At 45.8% G+C, this 24,695-nt stretch overlaps 1 protein-coding gene across 2 annotated transcripts in view; it reads right to left on the bottom strand.

Annotated features, from left to right (window-relative positions):
* Window positions 1-6,262: 6,262 nt before the first annotated feature.
* The window catches only part of CHST8 (carbohydrate sulfotransferase 8), a 541,346-nt gene continuing 522,913 nt past the window's right edge, over window positions 6,263-24,695 (bottom strand). For both annotated transcript variants that reach the window (XM_077452763.1, XM_077452772.1), the window contains one exon: window positions 6,263-7,777. In XM_077452763.1, coding sequence (XP_077308889.1) covers window positions 6,644-7,777 — 1,134 coding nt within the window. In that variant the 3' untranslated portion in view covers window positions 6,263-6,643. The remainder of the gene's footprint in view (window positions 7,778-24,695) is intronic.

Here is a 24,695-nt window from a genome sequence, read left to right as displayed (position 1 = left end):
AGGCACTGTATATGGATCCCTTATATATTTGTACATGTTGATCATATCCCCCTTAATCTCCTCTTCTCAAGAGAGAATAAATTCAGTTCCTCCAATCATTACTCATAGCTGAGCTCCTCAATGCCTCTTAAGCCCCATACACACTATCAGATTTTCTGCTGATTTTTTCCATCAGATTTACCAAAACCATATAATATGAGGTCAAACCTTAGGGGTTTCAATGTGTATGCAATCAGGCAGGCCCTTCTACTACATGGTTTTGGTAAACCTGAAGGAAAAAATCAGCAGACAATCTGATAGTGTGTATGGGGCTTTATAAGTCTGGTTGCCCTTCTCTGCACTTTCTCCAGTTCCCCGATATCCTTTTTGAGAACTGGTGCCCAAAACTGAACTGCATATTCCAGATAGAGTTGCCACCTCATCCCTTTAAACCCAAACACATATTAATTACACAGGTTCTTTGGCTGATTAAGGTGATAATTAAACTCACTTAGTGCTTTATCTGCATTAAATTAGCCTCTGAATCTGTGTAATTCATATGACCCCTTTCACACCAGGGCATTTTGCAGGCGCTATAGCGTTAGAAATAGCGCCTGCAAAACGCCCTAAAGAAGCTGCACCATTGTGTGTAGTGTGAAAGCCCCGAGGGCTTTCACACGACAGCGGTGCGCTGGCAGGACGTCAGAAAAAAGTCCTGCCAGCAGCTTCTTTGGAGCGGTGAAGGAGCGGTGTGTTTACCGCTCCTCCACCGCTGCTGCCCATTGAAATCAATGGGGCAGCGCTGTAATGCCGCCGGCAAAACGCCTCTATTGCGGCATATTGCCGGCGGTTTTAACCCTTTTGCGGCCGCTAGCGGGGGTAAAAGCGCCTCGCTAGCGCCGAAATGCGACGCAAATCCGGCGGTAAAACGCCGCTAAAAATAGCAGCGTTTTACCGCCGACGCAAGGTGCGGTGCGGTGTGGTGTGAAAGGGGTCTATGTGTTCAGGTTTAAAGGGATGAGGTGACAACCCTAATGCCAGATGAGGTCTTACTAATGATTTGGAGAAGGGGCAAAATGATCTCTCTCTCTCTGGAGTCCATACCTCTCTTAATCCCTTAAGGGCTTTGCTCCCCATAGTACCCCATCATTGGCATCATGGGAGGAATAGTACCCCGTTGCTTGTATCATGAAAGGAATAATGCCCCATCCCCCATCCTTGGTATCATGGGAGGAATAGTGCCCCATCTTTGGTATCATGGGAGGACTAGTGCCCCATCCTTGGTATCATAGGAGGAATAGTGCCCTATCATTGTGAGGAATGATCATTGGTATTGGTGCAATCAATAGTTGGTGTCAGTAGGAGGAATAGTGCCCTAAGAGCAAGATAAAGGTAAGCAGGGGGCCACAGTTGAGAGACCACTGATACATAGTATACTGTATCTATATATCCATTGCTGGTATCATGGGAGGAATAGTGTCCCATCCTTGGTATCATGGGAGGAATAGTGCCCTATCATTGCAAGGAATGATCATTGGTATTGGTGCAATCAATAGTTGGTGTCAGTAGGAGGAATAGTGCCCCAAGGGCAAGATAAAGGTAAGCAGGGGGCCACATCTGGCCCATGGGGCATAGTTGAGAAACCACTGATACATAGTATACTGTATCTCTTCTATAACAAAATACCTTCCTGCTATTTTTTTTTAAGGACACAGTCCCGTTTAAATTACTGAGTAGTCTACTTTAAGAGTAGGAAGAAAGATGGAGTCTGTAGAGCTTGATAAATAAAATAACACCTTCAGAATTACCATACGGAGTCAATACTGGTTTTCCTTAGCTGTCTGGTGGTGCATGTAGTGCGCAGGAATGTCGTGTACTGGCTGACCTATAGTAACAGAACCTGTTCATGAAGAGTGATACAATTTCCTCTGTTCAGCGAGGTGTGTAATACACAGAAGATTATATTGACTGATATCGAACAAGCGCTGGGTGAATGAGCGACACCTTTCCCACTGGCTCAGGAGATCAATATAATCTTAATCATGAGCCGACTCGCACAATCTCCTCTTTTAGCTGGATGCGGCTCACTCAACCATGGGCTGTCTCTGGCAATTGTTAAGACAAGTCTATTATCTAGCAGCCATATATAAAAGTTCATATACTCATCGGACTGGTTACTATGAGTAGTGTAGGCACTTTCCTTCTGTATATCGGTGGTTGTATGTCCATCAACCATACTGATGGCTTGGGAAGAAGTTAACCAACTGCGCCTCATTAGAGTCATCCTTCTTAATCTGTAGCTTCCTATACAGATTTATTAAGAAGCGGCTACTGTAGCTACTCCACATCCATGGAGCCCTTGTTCCTACAGAGGTTGCTCGGGGGTTCCTTGATCTGTGGTTAATTGACCACACATCCAATGGTGCTGGCATAGTTTTGGGGCCTAAGCCACCTTGGAGAGCCAACAATGATCTTTTTAGCTGTCTGTAAATATTACAAAATTGTCACTGTATAAGCCCCTGTTCACATCGGCGCGATTTGACATGCGATTTGACAGGACAAATCTCAGCCTATAGACATCAATAGGAGCTTCCCAATTGGTGCGACTTTGGGGGAGATTTCAATATACATCTGTGCATGAACCCGCACAGATGTCTTTCAACTCGCCACCCAAAGTGGGACTGAAATGCGGCTTTGAAATCGTGCGAGTTTAGATGAACTTGCACGATTTCAAAGCCGTGTTCAGTGTGAACGAGGGCTAAAAGTAAAATAAACAAACAACATAATGCTGGACTACATTGAACAGTTAGGGTCCTTTCACACGGGGCGGATCAGTTCTGATCCGCCCCGTGGATATCCGTTTGCTCAGCGGGGATCACTCCGCCGATCCCCGCTGAGCAGGGAAATGACAGCTCCGTCTCTGCACACTGCGCAGGGACGGACCTGTCACAGCGCCGCTCTCCCCTATGGGAGATCGGATGACGACGGACCGCAGTGCCCGTCGTCACCCGATCCGATCCGCAGACGGATGGAAAAATAGCTTTTTCCTCCGTTACACTTTTTCGGATCGGAGCGGGTCGGATGTCAGTGGACATGTCACCGCTGACATCCGACGCTCCATAGAGCTCTATGGAGCACCCGTTCAGGTCCGCCTGAAAAACTGACAGGCGGGCCTGAACGGGACGTCAGTGTGAAAGAGGCCTAAATATGTTGTTTGTAAAGAAAGTTCTCCCTCAACTGGTCCTCTTCAGTTCCACCATCTTGATATAATTTCTGAAGCATGTGAAGTCAAAGCCACAGGGTTCTTTGCCAGGCCTATGGAACTTGGCAGAGCCCCATAGCATGTCTGCACATGTGCCAGACCCCTTGTGCATGTGCAGACACACCGTGCACCACTACCAGTAAATTGGAGGACATGTGCCATTTCTGCACATACATGAGATCCCACGATCTTCCTCCTGAGAGGAGAAATGTAGAAATCTCAGGAGGCAGTTCACAGACCCATGTACCTTCGCAGAAGTGCCACAACGGGGCATATATATATATATATATATATATATATATATATATATATATATATATTAGTAGGGAGTGCTAGGAGTGGAATCCAGCCAGACTGGTACTGAAACCATAATTTAGCAAAATTAGCCCTAAAACCCAACTGTGGTTTCAGGAATATTCATTTTCAAAAACATATAGCGCATGCTCGTCAGGAGCCGGCACTACACTTGTATCTTCACACCTCAGATCAGACTAAATTTCTGCACCCTCATATCTGAAACAAGCTCAATTCCTTCACCTTCCCACCTAAAATCACCCCAACTTCCTAGATCTTTACACCTCAGATCAGCCCCAATTCCTGCATCTTCACATCTCAGATCAGCCGGTGGAGTCAGCAGGGCATGGGACGAGGTCAGCAGGGTATAGGATTGGGTAAGCAGGACATTGGTTGAGGTCAGCAGCATATCGAACAAGATCAGCAGGGCAGAGCATGAGGGGGTCACTGCTTGCAGGGAACTTAACAGAGCTCCTGACCACACTGCACACAGATGAGATCTGATTCTTTTATAGACACAGCGTCAGTTTGCACAGTGTGTAGCTGGCTGTTGCAGCTGTGCTGCCTTTCCAATCTGAGGATTTTGCAGGTCAGAACTGCAACAGCCAACTACACGCAGTGCAGATCAAGGACCTGTCTGTTAAAGAATCCAAACTCACCTTTGTGCAGCAGCAGCAGCTCTGTCCTGTATTGAGGCTGAGTGCAGTCCGAGGATGATGGGAGGAGCTTACTGACCAGGTACAACGTTCCGTGGGCTGGAGGAGATGGGACAGTTGTCTCTTGATCCAGCTGTGCTCAACCCTGCTTCAGTGCCAGGTTCAGGCAAGTCAACAAGTGAGGTGGGTGGAAACAGGCGGGATGGATAGGTGAAAAAAAGCCTGCAATGGTTCCTCCTGTGTAGCCAGCCGTAACCACCAGTCACCTTTGCGGAAGAGTGGGCGGTGACTTTTCCAGCCAATCCCTCGCATTCCGTCATAAATGCGGTTGCGTGCTATCTCTGGCACGCGTTTTCAGGGGTTGCCTACCCCTGGGTGAAATTTTGAAACAAATTTACAAAAATTATTAGCTTCTATCAAGGCCAGATTAAGAGCATAGTGTGGTTGGTGCTGAGGATTTTGGTGGGCCTTTTACTGGACACCCTTCTGCTTTCCAAGAGCCTGTGCTGGCATGAGCTCAAACTCAACAGTGCGCAGCCGCACAGGCATAACATTAGGGAAGCCTGGCATTTTATTTGCCAAGTTTCTGTAAGGGGCGTGCATCGGCATGCACTCTGAGCTGAAAGAGTGCAGCTGTGCAGGCCTAAGGCCGCGTACACACGGGCGGATTGTCTGCCCAACTAAGTTCGTCAGACAATCCGACAGACAGTCCGTCCAAAATTTGAATGAACGGACTTGACCACACATGATGAACAGACAGTCCGCTGAAAGCTTGCGTGATGACGTGTACAGCACGTACGACGGGACTAGAAAAACGATGTCCTATACACTGCAATGCAACCTTCGGCCGTGTAAATCCTTTCTGAGCATGCGCCATACTTAGTCCGTCCAACTTGCCTACACACGAGCGGACTGTCCGCTGAAACCAAGTTTGGACGGACAAAACCAAGTTTGGACGGACAAAATTACGGAAATTCCGAAAGACTTTGTTCGTCAGATTGTCCGCTGAAAAAGTCAGCTGAAGCCCACACACGAGCGGATTGTCCGCTGAAACACGGTTCAGCGGACTAAGTTGGGCGGACAATCCTCTCGTGTGTACGCGGCCTAACACTATGGAAGCCCCAGACTTCTGTAAGAGCCCTGCATTGGCGTGCCCCAGGCTTCTATTAGGACTGTTCATGCAGTGCCCATTATCAATCCCACCACTCTGCCCCGGCGGTGCATGTGGAATGCAGGGCCCGTCAGGGGAGATCTCTTCCCGTTGACCCATTGCTTTCCATGTCCTTTTAGGGTGGCTGGGCCTATATTAAGGTAGGGGCCTGGAGCTGCAGCTCCAATAGCCCCTACGTTAATCCAGCCCTGGCTTCTATAAGTTGTATCCAGTTAGCCATGGTGACAAAAATACTGAAAATAATATTTGGGGGCAAACGTATATTTTAAAGTGGCTTTTTTTTCTCAAAGACAACGATTCCCTTTATTTCTTTATCTTGTGTCACAAGGGCAGAAACTGAGGCAAAATCTCTCCAATGGGGTCGCAGACCAATCAAAACTTGACAAAAAGTATACATTTTTGTGTGGAGTGAAGCTTTAAAGTGAAACAGAAGGCTGGATCATAAAGTCATAGGAGGAATTCAAGGTAAGGGATTTTTTGTGCATAGTTATATATATTGCTCAATTGTATCTACAGTATGTATACCATACCTGGCTGATGCCCATTGAAGATAGAAATCACTGAAGTAGACTCTGGTACTTTGATGATCATGGGTGCCATTCAGGAAATGCTTTTGCATTTCCTGAAAAATGCAAAGCCTTCTCTGATTGAATTAGATGGAGAGTACAATGCCCACCACACACCTCTCTACCTGATCCAATCAGGGAATGCTTTGCATTCATTCAGAAGATGCAAAGCATTCTCTGAATGGCACCTGTCCCGAATGCTCCAAGCTGGATGTAACTATATAAAAATATCGATACCTGGAATTTATTTTACCTTTGAATTGATACCACTGCTATGTGCCATGAAGGTACAGAATTATAAGAGTTCTTTATTTAAAAAAAGTCTACTGCCCCATTAAAAATCTAGCCCTTTTTATTAGATTTTTTTTTCTAAAAACAACTTTATTCACCCAACAAAAATACAATTTTTACAATAAATCTTCAGTTAAATATTTTCTTTCAGAGCAGAAATATTTTTAAGCAGGATCAGAAAGTGTGGATTGACCCTTAAATAAATGTAACTGTTATAGAAACGGTATCCAAATGAATTGAGTTTACCGAAATATCAATCGGAACAGTGGTATTAAAATATCCTTCCGCAATAGCTGCTTAAATTTTAAGAAGTAAAAATATGAACTGATCAGATTTTTTCAGAGTTTCATGAGCTAAAATTATCGATCTGTAACACTGCCTCAGCAAACGTTTTCTAAAAAAACACATTCTCCATGTTTCATAATCAGTACAAGTCTTCGAAAGGCTTGGAGTAATTGAACATTTGATAGTCCATGTAATAAAAGTCATAGGTCCTTTGCCTTTCCACTGGAGTCAATTTTGCAAAATATTGCTGTGTGATTTTACTAGTGGTCCTTTCCTCATTTGAATGCCGGTCTTTAAATCGGGGGAATGTCAAGTTTTGGGGAGCGCCTATAAGGTGCAGGAGAAAATTAGCGTCTTCTTCCATGCTCTCAAATTTCCCAATGAAGTCATAATCTATCAAGCACGGGCTGCAAAGTCTGCTCACGTGGTCCCAATGGATGTCCATCCCAACTGGCCTATGGACATCCATCAAGTATTGAATGAACTCTTTAAATTGTACTCCAGAGCCTGTCCTTAAAGCTTCTCTGGTGGCATTTCGCCTATACTTTGAAATGATGGCTTTGCCAAAGACGGGATGGTAGTAGTTATTGGCATGCTCAAACTTGTCCCGAAAAGCAGACACCAACCTCTCGAAAGGCTCTCGCACGAAGATCATCTTCTTGTAGGTATTGAGCCGGTTGAATATCCCTTTGCGGTCAAAACTGTCCAGTCTCTTAAGGTAGTTTCCGTAGTGGACAGTGTTGTGTGGGATATCTTTGGTTGAAGAGGCCAGTCCATTAAGAACCATTAAAACTCGCTTCCAGTTGGAGCAACCGGCTTTTGGAACCTCACAATAGAGAATCTTGTACTTGTCCTCCACAAAGATTCTGGAAACATGGTAAGGGGTGATAATCCTTCGGCTGCCACTCTTATACTTCAGGCAAATGTCTTGCATCAGCTTTTTCCGCTGCCGCTGGACCTCGTAGAGCTTTTTACAGTTGCTGTTCCTGTCGTCCTCTTCCATTCTCATAAGATCCACTGCAGAACTGTTGATGGGCATTAAAATTGGAGTTTCTTTCAACAGAAAATGCTTGCGTTTCTTCAAGAGTTTTCTCTCATTGTATTTTTTATTGTCTCGCCTGAGAAATATTGGCTTCTTCTGCCTCCGGTTAGAGTTGTGTAAACTAGCTGAGTACTGATAAGGAGGATACGTCCGTACATCTTGGTTTATGTTCAGGAGCTGTTTGGCAGCAGCTTCTATTGAAGTTCCATACTGATTGTTAGGCGTGCAGCCCTGTGAATAGAAGAATAGGGAATTATTCAGAATTCCGCAACACAAAGCTTACAAGATACAGTGAAAAGAACACAGATCGTGGTGTCTGACAAATCTGCACACTATCTCAATTGAAGCGTGAAGAGTTTTATTTGCTTATTCATAATACTGTAAAAAAAAATAAAAAAACAACAATTTTTTTTTTTTCTTTCACAGAACCAGACAGTTGTAGATAAAGTCAAATGTATTTGTTCTCTATGTACCACACTACGCTCTGTCAGTAAACATAACCCTGCAAGAATATTACAACGAATATAAAATCTACAACCTTTTAAAGGTTTAAAGGGGTTGTAAAGGTTCGTTTTTTATTTTCTACATAGGTTCCTCTAAGCTAGTGCATTGTTGGTTCACTTACCTTTTCCTTCGATTTCCCTTCTAAATGTTTTTTTTCTTTGTCTGAATATCTCACTTCCTGTTTCTCCTCAGTAAACTTCTCACCATCATCCGAGTGGTGGTTAGTCAGCCAGAACAGCTTACTGAACAGCTTACTGAGGAGAAAACAGGAAGTGAGAAATTCAGACAAAGAAAAAAAAACATTTATAAGGGAAATCGAAGGAAAAGGTAAGTGAACCAACAATGCACTAGCTTAAAGGAACCTATTTAGAAAATAAAAAATGAACCTTTACAACCCCTTTAATTTAAAACACGTGAATATGATCAGTTTAAAGTGTGGTGATGAGAACAATTTTATTTTATTTTATGTATTATAGTCAGGATTAAAAATATAATATAATAAAATATTTTGTTTTCTTGTATAGTAAATATGAAATACATAATAATAATGTGCATTTTTTTTTCAGCCAACAGGTGGAGCATTAGGCTTCTTTTAACCACTTCAGCTTCAGAATATTTACCTTCCTTCCTGACCAGGCCATTTTTTGCTATACGGCGCTGCGCTTATTTAACAATTGCGCGCCCATACAACACTGTAACTAAATACAATTTTTGTCCCCCCCCCCCAAAAAAATAGAGCTTTCTTTTGGTGGTAATTGATCACCTCTGTGTTTTTTTTTGCACTATAAACAAAAAACCACCAACAACAGTTCTATAAAACATATCCAATACATTATTTTTTATTTATTTATTTAGTTTCTTCATAAATTTGGGGCAATATGATATCCCTATGCGTTACTTATATAGGTCGAAACGCGTAGGGATTCATGTGAGGGATATTATGTAAAACTCAAAAGCTTTTAGTACACACAAAATTAGTTCAGGTGTCATTTTTCCATGCTGGTGAGATGTTTTTTATGTAATGACCAGAATTGCTTTTTATGACTTCCATGCATTCATGTTTCATATCCCCTTTTTGATACTATAACTAAATAAAGGATTACTATTTTTAAAGAAATTATTGTTACTTGCTTTGAATACCACTTGCTGCTGAAAAAGCCCCTTGAGGGATCTTCCATTCAAAAAAAATATGTATTCCGCTACATATTTTTGGTTAAAAAAAATCCCGAAAAGCATATATTGACTGCGCAAGTTATAACATCTACAAACTATGGGATATATTTATGGAATTTTTCTTTTATTTATTTTTGTTTTATTAGTAATGGCAGCAATCAGTGACTTATAGGGGGACTGCGATATTGGACAAATTGGACACTAACTGACGCTTTTTTGGGACCAGTGACACAAATACAGTGATCAGTGCTAAAGATATGCACTGTCACTGTACTAATGACACTGGCTGGGAAGGGGTTAACATCAGGGGCAATCAAAGGGTTAACTGTGTGCCCAGCCAGTGTTTTAGTGTAGTGTGGAAGGTGCTTTTACTAGGGGAAGGCACAGATCCATGTCCCTGCTTTGCAGGAACACAGGATCCATGTCTTCCTTACTGACAGAATGGCAATCTGCCTAGTTTACATAGGGGGAATAAGCCTACTACCTGGAAGTGCAGGATTACGTATATATATGTGATCCTGCACAGAGCGGCCGCCCTGTAATGCCCTCTACACACGGTCGGACCTTCCGATGGAAAATGTGCAATCAGATCATGTTGATGGGAAATCCGACCGTGTGTGGGCTCCATCTGACTTTTTCCGTCGGAATTTCCGACACACAAAGTTTGAGAGCTGCATCCAAAATTTTCCGACAACAAAATCCGATCGTTTAAATTCCGATCGTGTGTAGACAATTCCCACGGACAAAGTGCCATGCATGCTCAGAATAAATTATGAGACAAAAGCTATTGGCTCCTGGCCTCTTTATAGTCCTGTCGTACGTGTTCTACGATCGGAACGATCGGATTTTCCGACAACTTTGTGCGATCGTGTGTATGCAAGACAAGTTTGGGCCAAAATCAGTCAAAATCCATCAGTAAAACTGCTACAGGGTGGTGGGCAACTGGTTAAGTAAAAAGTATTTTGTTTATAGCTCTCAATAGTTCAAGCACACATTTACACATACAAGTGAGTATGTCAGAGCAGTTACATTGTCAGCTCTAATTAAAGTAGATCTAAAACCCTAACTGGGTGACAGCTGTTTTGTTTTGTGCACTGGGTATCCAAAACAATTGTTATATTTCTTTATACAATCCTGTTTCACCTTTCACTGGGAATTATTTTAATTAACAAATTCTGATTAAAAAAATAAATAAAAAATAGAATATGACCTTTGAAATGATAATAACATTATTAAATGTATTACCATTAATAATGTATTACTATTTAAATATTAAATGTACACCTTTAACATATTTATAAATATTAACATTAAACATTAAAGTCCACCCTAACACTAAAATCTCTACCGCCATTTTATTCCCTAGGGTCTCTGCTAAAAAAAAAACAAAAATATATATCATTTTTAGGGGTTCTGAGTGATTTTTTAGCAAAAAAAAAAATGATTTTTACATGTAGGAGAGGAGCACTTGAATTTGTGCGGTATGGAAGTGGTTAATAATATTAATAACAATATTAAATAAGTCCACCTTAGCACTAAAACCTCTACAGACATCCACAATCTAACACTAACCTATCTATCCCTGTAAAGAAGAAATCGCTATACATACCTTTTTATGAAGCCGATCCGATCTCCAGCGGCGGAAGCTCTGCAGAGGACACAGCCGACAACGGCTGGGAAACGAATGGGGAGTGACGTCACCCATAGAGTTACTATGGGGCTTCCGTTGTCGGCTGTGTCCTCTGCACACTCTCACACAGCGAAGCCGCAGCTGACAGCTCAGCGGGGGATTGGGTTGGATCGGCTTCAAAAAAGGTATGTATACCGATTTCTTCTTTATAGGGCTATATAGGTTAGAGTTAGATCATGGATGTCTGTAGAGGTTTTAGTGTTAAGGTGGACTTATCCTTTAATATTGTTATTAATATTAACCACTTTCATTTCCTCTCCTACGTGTAAAAATCATCATCATGATTTTTTTTTTTACTAGAAAATTGCTCAGAACCCCCAACATTATATATATATATATAATATATATATATATATATATATATATATATATATATATATATATATATATATATATTTTTTTTAACAGAGACCCTATGGAATAAAATTAATCATTGTAACTTTTTATGTCACACAGTATTTGCGTAGCAATTTTTAAACTTGATTTTTTTGTAAAAAAAACAGTAAAGTTAGCCCAGTTTTTTGGTATAATGTGACAGATGATGTTACGCCAGGTTTTAAAATTGTGCACACTCCTATAAACTTCTGTACTTAAAAATCTCTATAGGCAATGCTTTAAAAATGTTTACAGGTTACCTGTTTATAGTTACAGAGGAGGTCTTGGGCTAGAATTTTTGCTCTTGCTCCAACATTCGTGGGAATACCTCACATGTGTGGTTTGAACAATGTTTACATATGCGGACGCAGCCTACGTATGCGTTTGTTTCTGTGTGCGAGCACACGTGGATGGGGGCGCTTACATTTTTTTTTATATTGTTTATTTTATTTAAAAAAAAACATTTTTACACTTTCCCTTTAAAAAAAATGTGATCACTTTTATTCCATCGCACTGTGCAGGGACGGACCTGTCAGAGCGCCGCTCTCCCCTATGGGAGATCGGGTGACGACGGACCGCAGTGTCCGTCGTCACCCGATCCGATGACGGATGGAAAAATAGCTTTTTCCTCCGTCACACTTTTTCGGATCAGAGCGGGCATGTCACCGCTGACATCCGACGCTCCACAGAGCTCTATGGAGCATCCGTTTAGGTCCGCCTGAAAAACTGACAGGCGGATCTGAACGGATCGTCAGTGTGAAAGGGGCCTAAGTCTGCTTGTCTTCAACAAACTGTTTGCAGGCTTTCTTCTGCATCATCTTTAGAAGAGGCTTCCTTCTGGGACGACAGCTATGCAGACCAATTTGATGCAGTGTGCGGCGTATGGTCTGAGCACTGACAGGCTGACCCCCCCCACCCCCTTCAACCTCTGCAACAATGCTGGCAGCACTCATACGTCTATATCTCAAAGACAACTTCTGGGTACGATGCGGAGCACTTGCACTCAACTTCTTTAGTCAAACATGGCAAGGCCTGTTCTGAGTCCTGTTGTTCTGAGTCACTGTATGGTCTTGGCCACCGTGCTGTAGCTCAGTTTCAGGTTTTTGGCAATCTTCTTATAGCCTAGGCCAGTGATGGCGAACCTTGGCACCCCAGATGTTTTGGAACTACATTTCCCATGATGCTCATGCACTCTGCAGTGTAGTGGAGCATCATGGGAAATGTAGTTCCAAAACATCTGGGGTGCCAAGTTTCGCCATCTCTATGTAGAGCAACAATTCCTTTTTTCAGATCCTCAGAGAGTTCTTTGCCATGAGGTGCCATGTTGAGCTTCCAGTGACCAGTATGAGAGAGTGAGAGCGATAACACCAAGTTTAGCACACCTGCTCCCCATTCACACCTGGGACCTTGTAACACTAACAAGTCACATGACACCGGGCCGGGAAAATGGCTAATTGGGCCCAGTTTGGACATTTTCACTTAGGGGTGTACTCACTTTTGTTGCCAGTGATTTAGACATTAATGGCTGTGTGTTGAGTTATTCTGAGGGGACAGCAAATGTACACTGTTATACAAGCTGTACACTCACTACTGTACATTGTAGCAAAGTGTCATTTCTTCAGTGTTGTCACATGAAAAGATGTAGGGGTGTACTCACTTTTGTGAGATACTGTATATGTTTGGGGGTTCCAAGTAATTTTCTAGGAAAAAAATGCAGATTTTTTTTTCTTCAGAATTGGCCTGCTCTTCAAGTGGTTACGGAAAAGCTCTCTGTCCAGCAGCCAGTTCCACTGAACAGTGCTATTCGTTACAAATTGTTGTCGCTTTATTGCCGCAACTAAAACCGCTAACACCATCAGAGGAGGGCCGCGGCGATTACGAAATGCCCAACTGCAAAGCTCCGAATAGCAGCAAAACATTTGTCTCGGCAGCCTTGTTAAATTAAGACACAACTTTTCTCGGTGACCCCGGCTGTCACCCTAACCAGGAGAGGCTTTTAACGTGCTGCGTTTAGACGGGTGTCTGCGGCTCCTCTCAGAATGCTTTCTAAGTGTCATCATTGAAAAGGATTCACTGACCTGAACAAGTAAACGACAGTTTTCAACAACACCGGAGCTTTCACCCGTTTATATCCTAATGTAGAAAAACAACAAAGGTTTCACACTGCGGCTGCCGCTCTGTTCTGTCTTAAAGTGCCATTATAGTGAAAAAATATTGTATTCTGGTAACTGTATGAAGTTGTAATTCAGAGCTAAACTTGCTTTTGTAAAAGTGCTGACAGACTTTTCTGTTCTAGATGTTTCTGTGCCATCCACCAACGTGTATGTCCTTGGCTCATTTGTGCCCTGCAGGAGCCTGGGGTGTCCATTGGTGGTGTCAAGATGGTGATCGCTCCCCCTTCCATCTCCCATAGAAGCCATGAACCTGGACGTGCCCGGCTCTGAGTACTTCAGGGTTCAGGGATGTCAGATGCCAGCTGGTGCTGTACTTGATCTAACGCAGGACATGGATGTAAGGGGGCAGTGGCAGAACTACCATGTTGCAAAGGTTGCACTTGCATCTGGAAGTGACTGACATCGCTTGGAAGCTGGACTGAGAACAAGTAACTGGTGGCTGCAATAACCCACAATACTGCCAAATAGGCCTGCTGCCAGTTTATTCAAATAGATAAAAGGAGGTTAAAAACAGTACACGACTCATAAATCGTGAGATTGCCACGTTACCACGTTTGCTGAGAAGCTGGCTCGGGCACTGGTGGATTGCTGTGGCAGATTGGATGAATCCAGGAAAGGACGCTGACCACGGTGGCTGCGAACTGATGAACAGGATGTTCTCTGCTGGATCCGCCGGCATAAATGGATGACGTCCCTGGAGCTGGACCACAAAGCCCAAGGGGAGCAGCGCTGTGGAGGAAAGCATCACTGGATCCTACGCACACAGGAGTGTCCGAGGAAGGAAGCAGCTGCAGTCGGCTTGGAACGCATGTGTCCCTGTTGCTGTGACTCGGTTTCAACGCACTTGATCATTGACGTCCGCAGATAGGGGCAAGGGGGGTCAAGTGCCCCCCACCTGGAATCAGGGATTGGATCGGCACATTCAGTGGCGTTGCTTTGGGGGTGCAGGCAGCCAGCGGGGTGACACCATCAAGGTGCTGTCAGCCCCCCCCCCCCCCATCAGTGTAGTGTGACCGCTGGCTCTTTTCCCTGCTCAGTCCAGCAGAGAGCTCCAGGCGGCGCTGTGTCAGGAAAAAAGCGAGCTGTGGGCTGCCAGAGATTTCACCCACTCGCCCCCCCCCTTTCTTCTGTCAGTGAGAAGAGACGGTGGCTCTCACCAGGTTCCACACACAGCTTCCTGCCCGCTCCGTTCCTTGCCCATTGGCTATAACTGAGGGACAATCAAATGAGACTAGGAGAGGAGAGCATCATGGAACATGTAGTCCCGCAGATTGGCGGGCCCATTTTCCACAGGGAGGAGGCTACAGCTCGATCAAGAGAGAGATTGAGAGAAAGCAGCCTGGAAAAAAAGCTGAGGGAGTGAGTGCTACAGGACAAAGAAAGAGGAGTGTGCTGAGCGGAAGCCAGAGAGGGCGCCACACTGCCCAGCGCCACCAGAGAGAGAGCCACACTGCCCAACACCACCAGAGAGAGAGTCACACTGCCCAGCTCCACCAGAGAGAGAGCCACGCTGCCCAGCACCACCAGAGAGAGTGCCACGCTGCCCCATGCCACCAGAGCGAAAGCCAAGCTGCCAGCAACACCAGAGAGAAAGCCACGCTGCCCAGCACCACCAGAGAGAGCAACCCTGCCCAGCACCACCAGAGAGAGCAACACTACCCTGATCCATGCTACCCAGCGCCACCAGAGATAAAACCACGCTACCCAGCACCACCAGAGAGAGCCATGCTGCCCAGCGCCACCAAAGAGAAAGACTGAGCCACTGCCAGGGTACAGACATGCTACACTACTGACCAGAATCGCCCCCGGGGAAAAGATCATCCAGCCAGAGGGATCACTGCTGTAGTTTTGCTGGGTCTGGTAAGAGGTCCTGTCGGCCATTATCCATTACTTATCCTAGGGACTCTACTACGCCTGCTGTCTCTGACCATAACAATGTGATAATGACATTGTCAAAAAGGGGCGGCGCATGGGTGACCCTAAAATGATGCCCCCCCCCCCCCCAAAAAAAAGTTCTCCGGGCGCCCATGCACGTCCTTTATCAAATTTGATACATTTGATAGCCTCCTTTTATCTATTTGAATAAACTGCCAGCAGGCCTTTTTGACAGTATTGTGGGTTATTGCAGCCACCAGTTACTTGTTCTCAGTCCAGCTTCCAAGCGATGTCAGTCACTTCCATTTCCAATTTTCCAGCATCTTGATCCCAAGGTCATAGGACAGCAGCACAGTCTAGCTGTGGCTCTACCATACCATTGGGTGTTATTCATTCACCAGCGCCTGGAACTATCTTCGCAACATTGGCACTTGCAACCAGACCTGGTATTCTGCCACTGTGGGGGACCCCAGCATGGTTTCTGGCTGCAGGGCTCTGAGCTGAGTGTGTTTCTCTCATGCAGGCCAGAGCCAGTACTGACAGCTCCCCCCTCCTCCCTCCCACAGACAGGAGAGGAGAGAGAGCGAGCTGATCTGCTCCTCCTCTTTCCTCCTGTATCTGCCACGCCCACACTCTAATCCCTGGCATTGCTGTACCAAGGAAAAGGGGATGTGTGGGCAGGAAGTTTGACACTCAGCAGTTAGCAGATGTGCAGCGTGGTAGAGATGAAAGGTACAGACTACCAATGACCCATCCTGGGTGAGTGAGCTAACCATCCATCCACTGTCTGTGAGTGAAGTGGCCCTTCTTTCTCCTGCCTCTCAGTGAGTACACTAATGTAAGGGGGACTCAGATGTAAGGGGTGCTCTGTGTTCTGATGCAAAGTGGGTTTTTATTCAAGTGGTGAATTTTCAAAGAGAATAAAATAGAATGGAAAAAAAAGGAAAAGAATAGAATTTTTTTTTCTATTCTATTCCTTTATTTTCTATTCTATTTTATTCTCCTTGGAAATTCGATAACTATTCATATTCAAAAGTGATTCGAATTTGGTCCAAATTTTTTTTTCCCTGTTATTTTGGATTTGTTTAAATTTCGTACTGTTTTAATTCGGAAATTTGAACACATCCGAATCTCCGAAAAAACAATAATTTGTCCGAATTTTTATTCGGACCAAAACGAACCACACATGTCTGGCCTCCACACACCCCCGGTACTGGCGTGTGCCCCCACCATGTATTCTGGGCTCCGCTTGCCCATCTGCGGCCTGGGACAAATATGGCGGGTGGTCCACTCTCCTCCCCTTCTTGCTGTGACCCGGAAAGCGACGTGTATGACATCACTTCCTGATCAGCCACTCAGATTTCCCGGCTAGCATAGCCAAAAGGGGATGTAATACATCCTGTGTGCATTGCAATACATTCAGTGGAGCCCAGAGGAGACATGCAGGATGTTTTAGACTCTGCAAGCCTCATTAAAGAGAACCTGTCACCCACAAATCATCATATAGGGGTCTTTTTATCCCCTATGTGATGGGGGAAAAAAAATAATAATAATTACACCCAATCTAATACACCCCCCCCCCCCAAGTGAGGGGCCTCAAAGTTTATTTGAGGCCCCTCTCACCCATATATATGCACATAAGAAAATAAACACATGCTTCGCCCCCCTCCCCCCCCAAAACATTGATTGCGACACACAAGTCACATATCGCCGCGCACGCCGGAGTGAGAGCAAACATTCTAGACCCAGACCTCCGTATCACTAAACTGATTGCCTATAGGGGGCTTTTGAAGCGTCGCCTATAGAGAATATAGGGTACTAAAGTTTGTCACCATTTCACAGGTGCACACAATTTTAAAGAGGAACTGCAGCCTGCTCACATCATTTGTAATAAAAACATCTTTGCCATTCTGAAGCTTCCCATCCGACCACTTTGCATATTATTTTATATATACTGTGATTCTGTACTTGCCAAATATGCAGCAGAAATCTCCCTCCACTGAGTCTGGCTGCAGCCATTATAACTGTGGACAGCTGAAGCTGCTGCCTGTTCCCTTCCTGGATTTACACAGAGGCACACTTCCAGCTCTGCAGCTCTCATTGGCCCTCTTATGACTCCCCCTCCCCCTCCCTCCCTGGCAAACTCTCACAAGAGTGAGCTACAGAGCTGTGGATGATGTCATAAGCCTAGGCTAAGGACCAGACAAGAAACGGGAAGTGGGCTGTATAAGGGATTTACTGGCAGAAAACATTTTTTTTTTACTATCCAAAGTTAAAACAACAACAAGGGCAGAAGATTTAATAGATGGAAAGATGAAAAAAATTACTGAAGTTTCAATTTAAGGTTTGACATGTTGGGTATCTATTTACTTGGTGCAACTTCGTCTTTTATATTTTACCAAAAATGTGGGTAGTTTATTTGCTCTAAAATTCACTTTAGTGTGTTATTTACTGAAACTTTGCATTTCTTAGACCCTTTGCAGTAATATCAAGGGACATAAAAAAGTGAAACTACCACCATCGTATTCTCTAGGGTGTCTGCTTTCAAAACATATATTACGTTTTGGGTGTTTTCAAATCTTCAGGCCTAAAATGATTATTTACAAACGTGTGCAAAAAAAATTTAAAAATGCAAAAACGGCTTTGGCAGCTAAAAGGTTAGAAAGTGTGAGCTGGAGCTTAGCTTCAGTTGGTTAGTGTCTCTAAATCTGCTAGTACATCTAAAGCCGTCTGTCCGACGTACTTAGTCTGGCTGACTTACCGCCAGACTGTCCGTCGGACTTTCCGAACGGGCTACTTGCCCACACACGGCACTTTTTGAGCGGACTAATACGGCGCACTAAGTCTGCCATACTATCCGCCCTACTTTTGAAATGAACGGACTCGCCCACACACGCGGAGGAAAGTCCGCTCATTTCGAGCGGGTCTGCAGGTAGGTGGGGCCAGCGAAGGAGACGCCGCTGGCCCCGCCACCTGGTATGGACTTAAAGGGGACCCCCAACGCTGGAAAAAATCGGCGTGGGGGTCCCCCCAAAGTCCACAACAGACCCTTGTCCGAGCACGCTACCCGGCCGGCCAGGAAAGGAGGGGCGAGCGAGCGCCCCCCCCCCCCTCCTGAGCCATACCAGGCCGCGTGCCCTCAACATGGGGGGTGCCTTGGGGAAGGGGGGGCGCGCGGCCCCCCCACCCCAAAGCACCTTGTCCCCATGTTGATGAGGACAAGGGCCTCTTCCCGACAACCCTGGCCGTTGGTTGTCGGGGTCTGCGGGCGGGGGGCTTATCGGAATCCGGGAGCCCCCTTTAATAAGGGGGCCCCGGATACTGGCCCCCCACCCTATGTGAATGAGTATGGGGTACAATGTACCCCTACCCATTCACCTGTAAAATAAAGTACAAAAAAAACACAACACACAAGATAAAAGACTTTATTGCACAGCTCCGGGGGGTCTTCCGTCTTCGGGGGTTTTCTCGCCGGACTCCTCCGCTATCTTCTTGTAGCTCTTTTACTAGCGGAGGAGCCCGGCATTCTTCTTTGTCGCCGCCGGCCTCTTCTTCCGACTTCGGGGGTCTTGTCCCCCTCTTCGGTTCTTCTGCCGGGCCACCGCGCCTTCTTCTAGCTCTTTTACAGGCGGTGGCCCGGTCTTCTATTGCCGCCGCTGCCTTCCGTTCTTCTGTTCTTCTTCTCTTCTTCAGATGTTGCCTCGCCGAGTCCTCCGCTCACAATGACGGGGACCGGGCACGCGGCGACTTATATAGGGACAAGGGGCGGGGTCTTCGGTGGATGTCACATGGGTTCATGTCACATGGCGACAGTCCCAGCATCCTCCGGGACTGTGACATCGTAAGGGGGCGGGGTCACCATGTGACATCAACCCATGTGACATGAACCCATGTGACATCCACCGAAGACCCCGCCCCTTGTCCCTATATAAGTCGCCGCGTGCCCGGTCCCCGTCATTGTGAGCGGAGGACTCGGCGAGGCAACATCTGAAGAAGAAGAAGAAGAACGGTAGGTGGCGGCGACAGCGGCGGCGATAGAAGACCGGGCCACCGCCTGTAAAAGAGCTAGAAGAAGGCGCGATGGCCCGGCAGAAGAACCGAAGAGGGGGACAAGACCCCCGAAGTCGGAAGAAGAGGCCGCGGCGACTAAGAAGAAAGCCGGACTCCTCCGCTAGTAAAAGAGCTACAAGAAGATAGCGGAGGAGTCCGGCGAGAAGACCCCCGAAGACGGAAGACCCCCGGAGCTGTGCAATAAAGTATTTTATCTTGTGTGTTGTGTTTTTTTTGTACTTTATTTTACAGGTGAATGGGTAGGGGTACATTGTACCCCATACTCATTCACATAGGGTGGGGGGCCGGTATCCGGGGCCCCCTTATTAAAGGGGGCTCCCGGATTCCGATAAGCCCCCCGCCCGCAGACCCCGACAACCAACGGCCAAGGTTGTCAGGAAGAGGCCCTTGTCCTCATCAACATGGGGACAAGGTGCTTTGGGGTGGGGGGGCCGCGCGCCCACCCCTTCCCCAAGGCACCCCCCATGTTGAGGGCACGCGGCCTGGTACGGCTCAGGAGGGGGGGGGGCGCTCGCACGCCCCTCCTTTCCTGGCCGGCCGGGTAGCGTGCTCGGACAAGGGTCTGTTGTGGACTTTGGGGGGACCCCCACGCCGATTTTTTTCCGGCGTTGGGGGTCCCCTTTAAGTCCATACCAGGTGGCGGGGCCAGCGGCGTCTCCTTCGCGGGGCCCCACCTACCTGCAGACCCGCTCGAAATGAGCGGACTTTTCTCCGGGCGGGAAAAGTCCGTTCATTTCAAAAGTACGGGAAGATTGGAGTGTAACACGGCATTCTAAGTCCGCTGTACTTTCGGGTCAAAAAAGTATGCCGGAGGCTACACACGGGGGGATTTTCCGGCGGACTTGAGTTTGCCGGACTTTTCCACCCGCTTGTTTGATCGTGTGTACACGGCATAACAATCCCCTCCACCCCACCGACTAGCAGTGCTGCTGTTCAAAGGTGTCTCTGTTTGTTCCTTTAGTCTTGGTTCACAGCGCGATTCCTGTGTGGGTTCTCGCATCACATCTGACTCACAGGCAGTTCACACTGATATCTGCAAACTGCTGCGGGTATCAATATAAAATTGAAGCGTTTGTATAGTCTTTTTTAGAAGTTTAACCTACAGGTAAGCCTACAATAAGGTTTACCTGTAGGTAAAAAAAATATCTCCTAAACCTGTATGGTTTAGGAGGTATTCCCTTCGCAATAGGAGATTTTCCCCTCACAATAGGAGATATTCCCCTCGCAATGCGCTGCTGACTGTGCATACTAGCTCATTATGACTTTTCCCTTGCAGGTCAGAAAAAAAAAATGTCAGCGGGTTTACTACCGCTTTAAAGCAGAGTTCCGCTTTAAGGGAGGTGACCCCCTGACGTGCCACATTTGGCATGTCATTTTTTTTGGAGGGGGGCAGAGGCGGTACCCAGCTCCCACTTCCTCCTGACGCACCACGGCACCGGAAGGGAGATCACCTCTCCCTTCTCCCTCTCGGCAATCATCTGGGACATGTCACAGGCCCCCAGATGATTGCCCGGCCAGTCACGGCACGCGGCGAGGCTCACGCATGCGCAGTGGGTGCCCAGCTGGGAAGCCACACCTGGGCACCCACAGTTACAATGCCAGCACCGCAGAGAGGAGGGGGAGACGAGTGGGGCTTTTTACCCCCCCCCCCCCCCACATCTCTGGACCCTGGGACAGATAAGTGTCCGATTATTAAAAGTCAGCAGCTGCAGTATTTATAGCTGCTGACTTTATTTTTATTTTTTAAGCAGAGCTCCTCTTTAAAGTATTGCTAAACCCACAACTGTGAAATCAGTCTGTATATGCAGCAAAGCATGCTTGTTATACTCACTGTTGTACCTAAGGGGTTAATCCTCTGCATTCTGTAAAAAGGCTGTTTGATCCTGTCTTCTCTGATCCTCCCCTTCTTCCACTGTCCCCCTGGACAAGTCTGGGTAAGACAGAGCCTTTGGAGTCAGGCTGCACATGCTCAGTTTGGTGTGTATTGCTAGAGAGTTGTTGTTTTTTCTTGGGAGGGTGCATGTGATCAGCACAGGGCCAATCGGCACTGTCCAGACAGAGGGCCAGGGGTCCTGCAGCCTCATAGGACAGCTCAGTGCAGTGTGAAAACTCCTCCTACAAGCTTCACCGGGAACTAATAAAAGCCACAAGACTGCTATATACTGCTGATGATAAAAGGTATTTAGCAGTTTATATTTACTAATATAATAGCATTTCCATGTTCTGTGTGCTGTGAGAGACCAGATATAGTGAATGCAGGGTCTGGGGTATAGTAACACTTTAACAACACCCCCAAATTGGTTTGCAGAACGCAGTGCGAACCTTGAAATCAGATGGCATTGGTCTGAACACCTATGCCATCCAATATCAGTGCCGACCAAAAAAAAAAAAAAAAGGGTCCTGTGTATCATTTTGGGGTGAATGTGATGCCATTTCTGCTATACAAACTGTATGGGTGAATTCGCATCGCATGTAATATGCACAGCAATGCGGTGTGAATCGCATGCGATGTCTGGCATTGCATAAGTGTGAACCAAGCCTTATCCAGAGTGTGGGACCTCTAATACAGAACTAGTCAGATCATCAGGTGAAAACAGAGGGGGGAAAAAAGCCTGAAAAAAAAGTAAAGAAAACAAATGCAGCCACCACATCTAATGATTGTTAGGTAGCAATATATGACATTTTTGGTTTTGGGCTTAATACCACTTTAAGCAACTCTGTTCCCTTCTGAATCCCCAGGGGAAATAGAAAACAGCAGCCTATCCAGCTCAGCCCAGCTGGTGGACCAGCATGTTTGATAATCGCTGCAAGAGGCACAATTGTCCACCCTTGCCTTGTCTGGCGTACAGTCCACAACGGAGAAGAGTGGAGGAATTGACATTTGTTGTGACAAAAGATGGCAGCGCTCCAGCTGGGCACAGGACCAAGCTGATGTCTATGAAATCTGTTATCATGCAAATGAAGCCGTTGTGTTGGCATCTGTGCTCCTACGGCCAGACAATCCAAAGCCAGCAAACCTCAAGCTGGCTCTTAAGAACAATAACATGGACTAATCACAGCCAGACAGGACTCGCAACATGCAAAACAGAATGGATTGACTGTAAGGAGAAGCGATGGGGTGTGCGCTACAGGGTTCCTGCGAAGAACCGCGCCAGCAACCAATAGAACAGGTCAACCGAGCAGTGTAGACAGGGCATGGTCATCTTACAGGACAATCTATATCATGGGCTATGTTTGGATTATTCATCGTGCTTCCACTGCTAATCCTGGCGGCCCTGCACAGGGAGGCACTGACTTGGAAGACGTGTGCTGTCGGCAGTTACCTCCCACAGCTCCCTTTGTTTCCCTAGATAGCCGTTATATTTTCTTCATTTTAAAACAAATTTAGCAGTATTTAACCACTTAAAGACTAACGCCCCGTACACACGAGCGGAATTTCCGTGGGAAAATCTTGGATGGTTTTTCCGACGGAATTCTGCTGAAGCTTGGCTTTCATACACACAGTCACGCAAAAGTTCTCCGAACTTTCGACCGTCAAGAACGCGGTGATGTACAACACTACGGCGAGCCGAGAAAATTAAGTTCAATGCTTCCGAGCGTGCGTCAAATTGTTTCCGAGCATGCGTAGGAATTTTGCGAGTCGGAATTTGTACAGACGATTGAAATTTCCGATCGGAACCTTTTTCCGTTGGAAAAAATAGAGAACCTGCTCTCAATCTTTTGCTGGCGGGAATTCCGCCAGCAAAAGTCCGATGGAGCGTACACATGGTCACATTTTCCGACAAATCTCTCATCTGAGTTTTGCTGCCGGAATTTCTGATTGTGTGTACGCGGCATAAGTTGTTGCTTACAAGTCAATGTAAAAATCAGTATTTTTATTTCTAAAAAATGACTTGGAACCCCTAAACATTATATATATTATAATGTTACACACACATATATATATGTGCGTGGCATAAGTGTTGTTCTTACAAGTTAACGTAAAATCAGTATTTTGTTTTCTAAAAAAAAAAATGACTTGGAAGCCCTAAAATATATATATATATATAGATATATATATAGATAGAGAGAGAGAGAGAGAGAGAGAGAGAGAGAGAGAGAGAGAGACCGACCCTAGAGAATAAAATGGCGGTCACTGCAATATTTTATGTCACACGGTATTTGCACAGTGGTCATTCAACCACCTTTTTTGGGAAAAAATACATTCCACTTATTTTTACTTAATTTAAACACTGTCCCTTTCATTTTGATCACTTTTATTGCTGTCACAAGGAATGTAAACATCCCTTGTGACAGCAATAGTCACGTGTCAGGGATTTTTGGAGGGATCTGGGGGTCTATAAGACCCCAAATCCTTCCTTTGCACCTAAAAGCATTCAAAATGCCAAGTCTGGCTGTTTGAAATATTGACTTTTTTAAATCTTAAAGGGGGATTTCACTGTGAAAAAAATTATTAAAAGCCAGCAGCTACAAATACTGCAGCTGCTGACTTTTAATAAATGGGCACTCACCTGTCCCAGGATCCAGCGATGTCGGCAGCCGAGACCGATTGATCGCTCGGCTATCGGCTGCTGCTGCCGCCACCATTCTAGGTGAGGGAAGCATTGCGGCTTCACTTCCCGATTCCCTACTGCACATGCGCAAGTCACGCAGCGCAATAGGAATTGTCCCCGCTGTCTCTGGGACCCGTGTGTGTCCCAGCAGACAGTGCACAGGGACAGGAAAAGGCATAGACTCCCGTCTTAGACAGGTATCTGCACCCCCCTCCCCCCTGAAAGGTGCCAATTGTGACACTGGAGGGGGGGAGGGTTTCCGATGAGCATAAGTTCCACTTTAGGGTGGAACCCCGCTTTAAGATTCCAGTAATCCTGGAGTGACATCGCTTTCAGGTTACTAGATGCGAGACCCAATCAAGACCCAGAAGGCGGCCAATTGAAGAATCGGCTCAGGAGAGGACACCGCAGGATTCCTGGACAGGTAAGTGCCCTAATATTAAAAGTCAGTAGCTGCAGTATTTGTAAATTTTCTTCAGAATTCTTAATCCCAAAGGGAAATTATTGCAACACTCAACAAAGACAACACAAGATCACAACAATCAACAGAACAAGACATAACTTCCCAATAACAGCCATTAGCACCAAATAAAACCAAATTAACCACTTGCTGACCAGCTGCTGTGGCAGAATGGCACGGTTGGACGAAACAACGTTATGTTACGTCGCTTCACCCCGTGGTCACTAGGGGCCTGAGCATGCTGCTCACCCCTGGAGCCGATGCGAGTGCCCAG

Source organism: Lithobates pipiens, unplaced genomic scaffold, assembly GCF_037356315.1.
Source record: "Lithobates pipiens isolate NorthernLeopardFrog02 unplaced genomic scaffold, aLitPip1_a1.2 Scaffold_10, whole genome shotgun sequence".
Taxonomy (NCBI): Eukaryota; Metazoa; Chordata; class Amphibia; order Anura; family Ranidae; genus Lithobates; species Lithobates pipiens.
The sequence above is the reverse complement of the archived record's forward strand: the minus strand, read 5'-3'. Positions and strand labels throughout refer to the sequence as shown.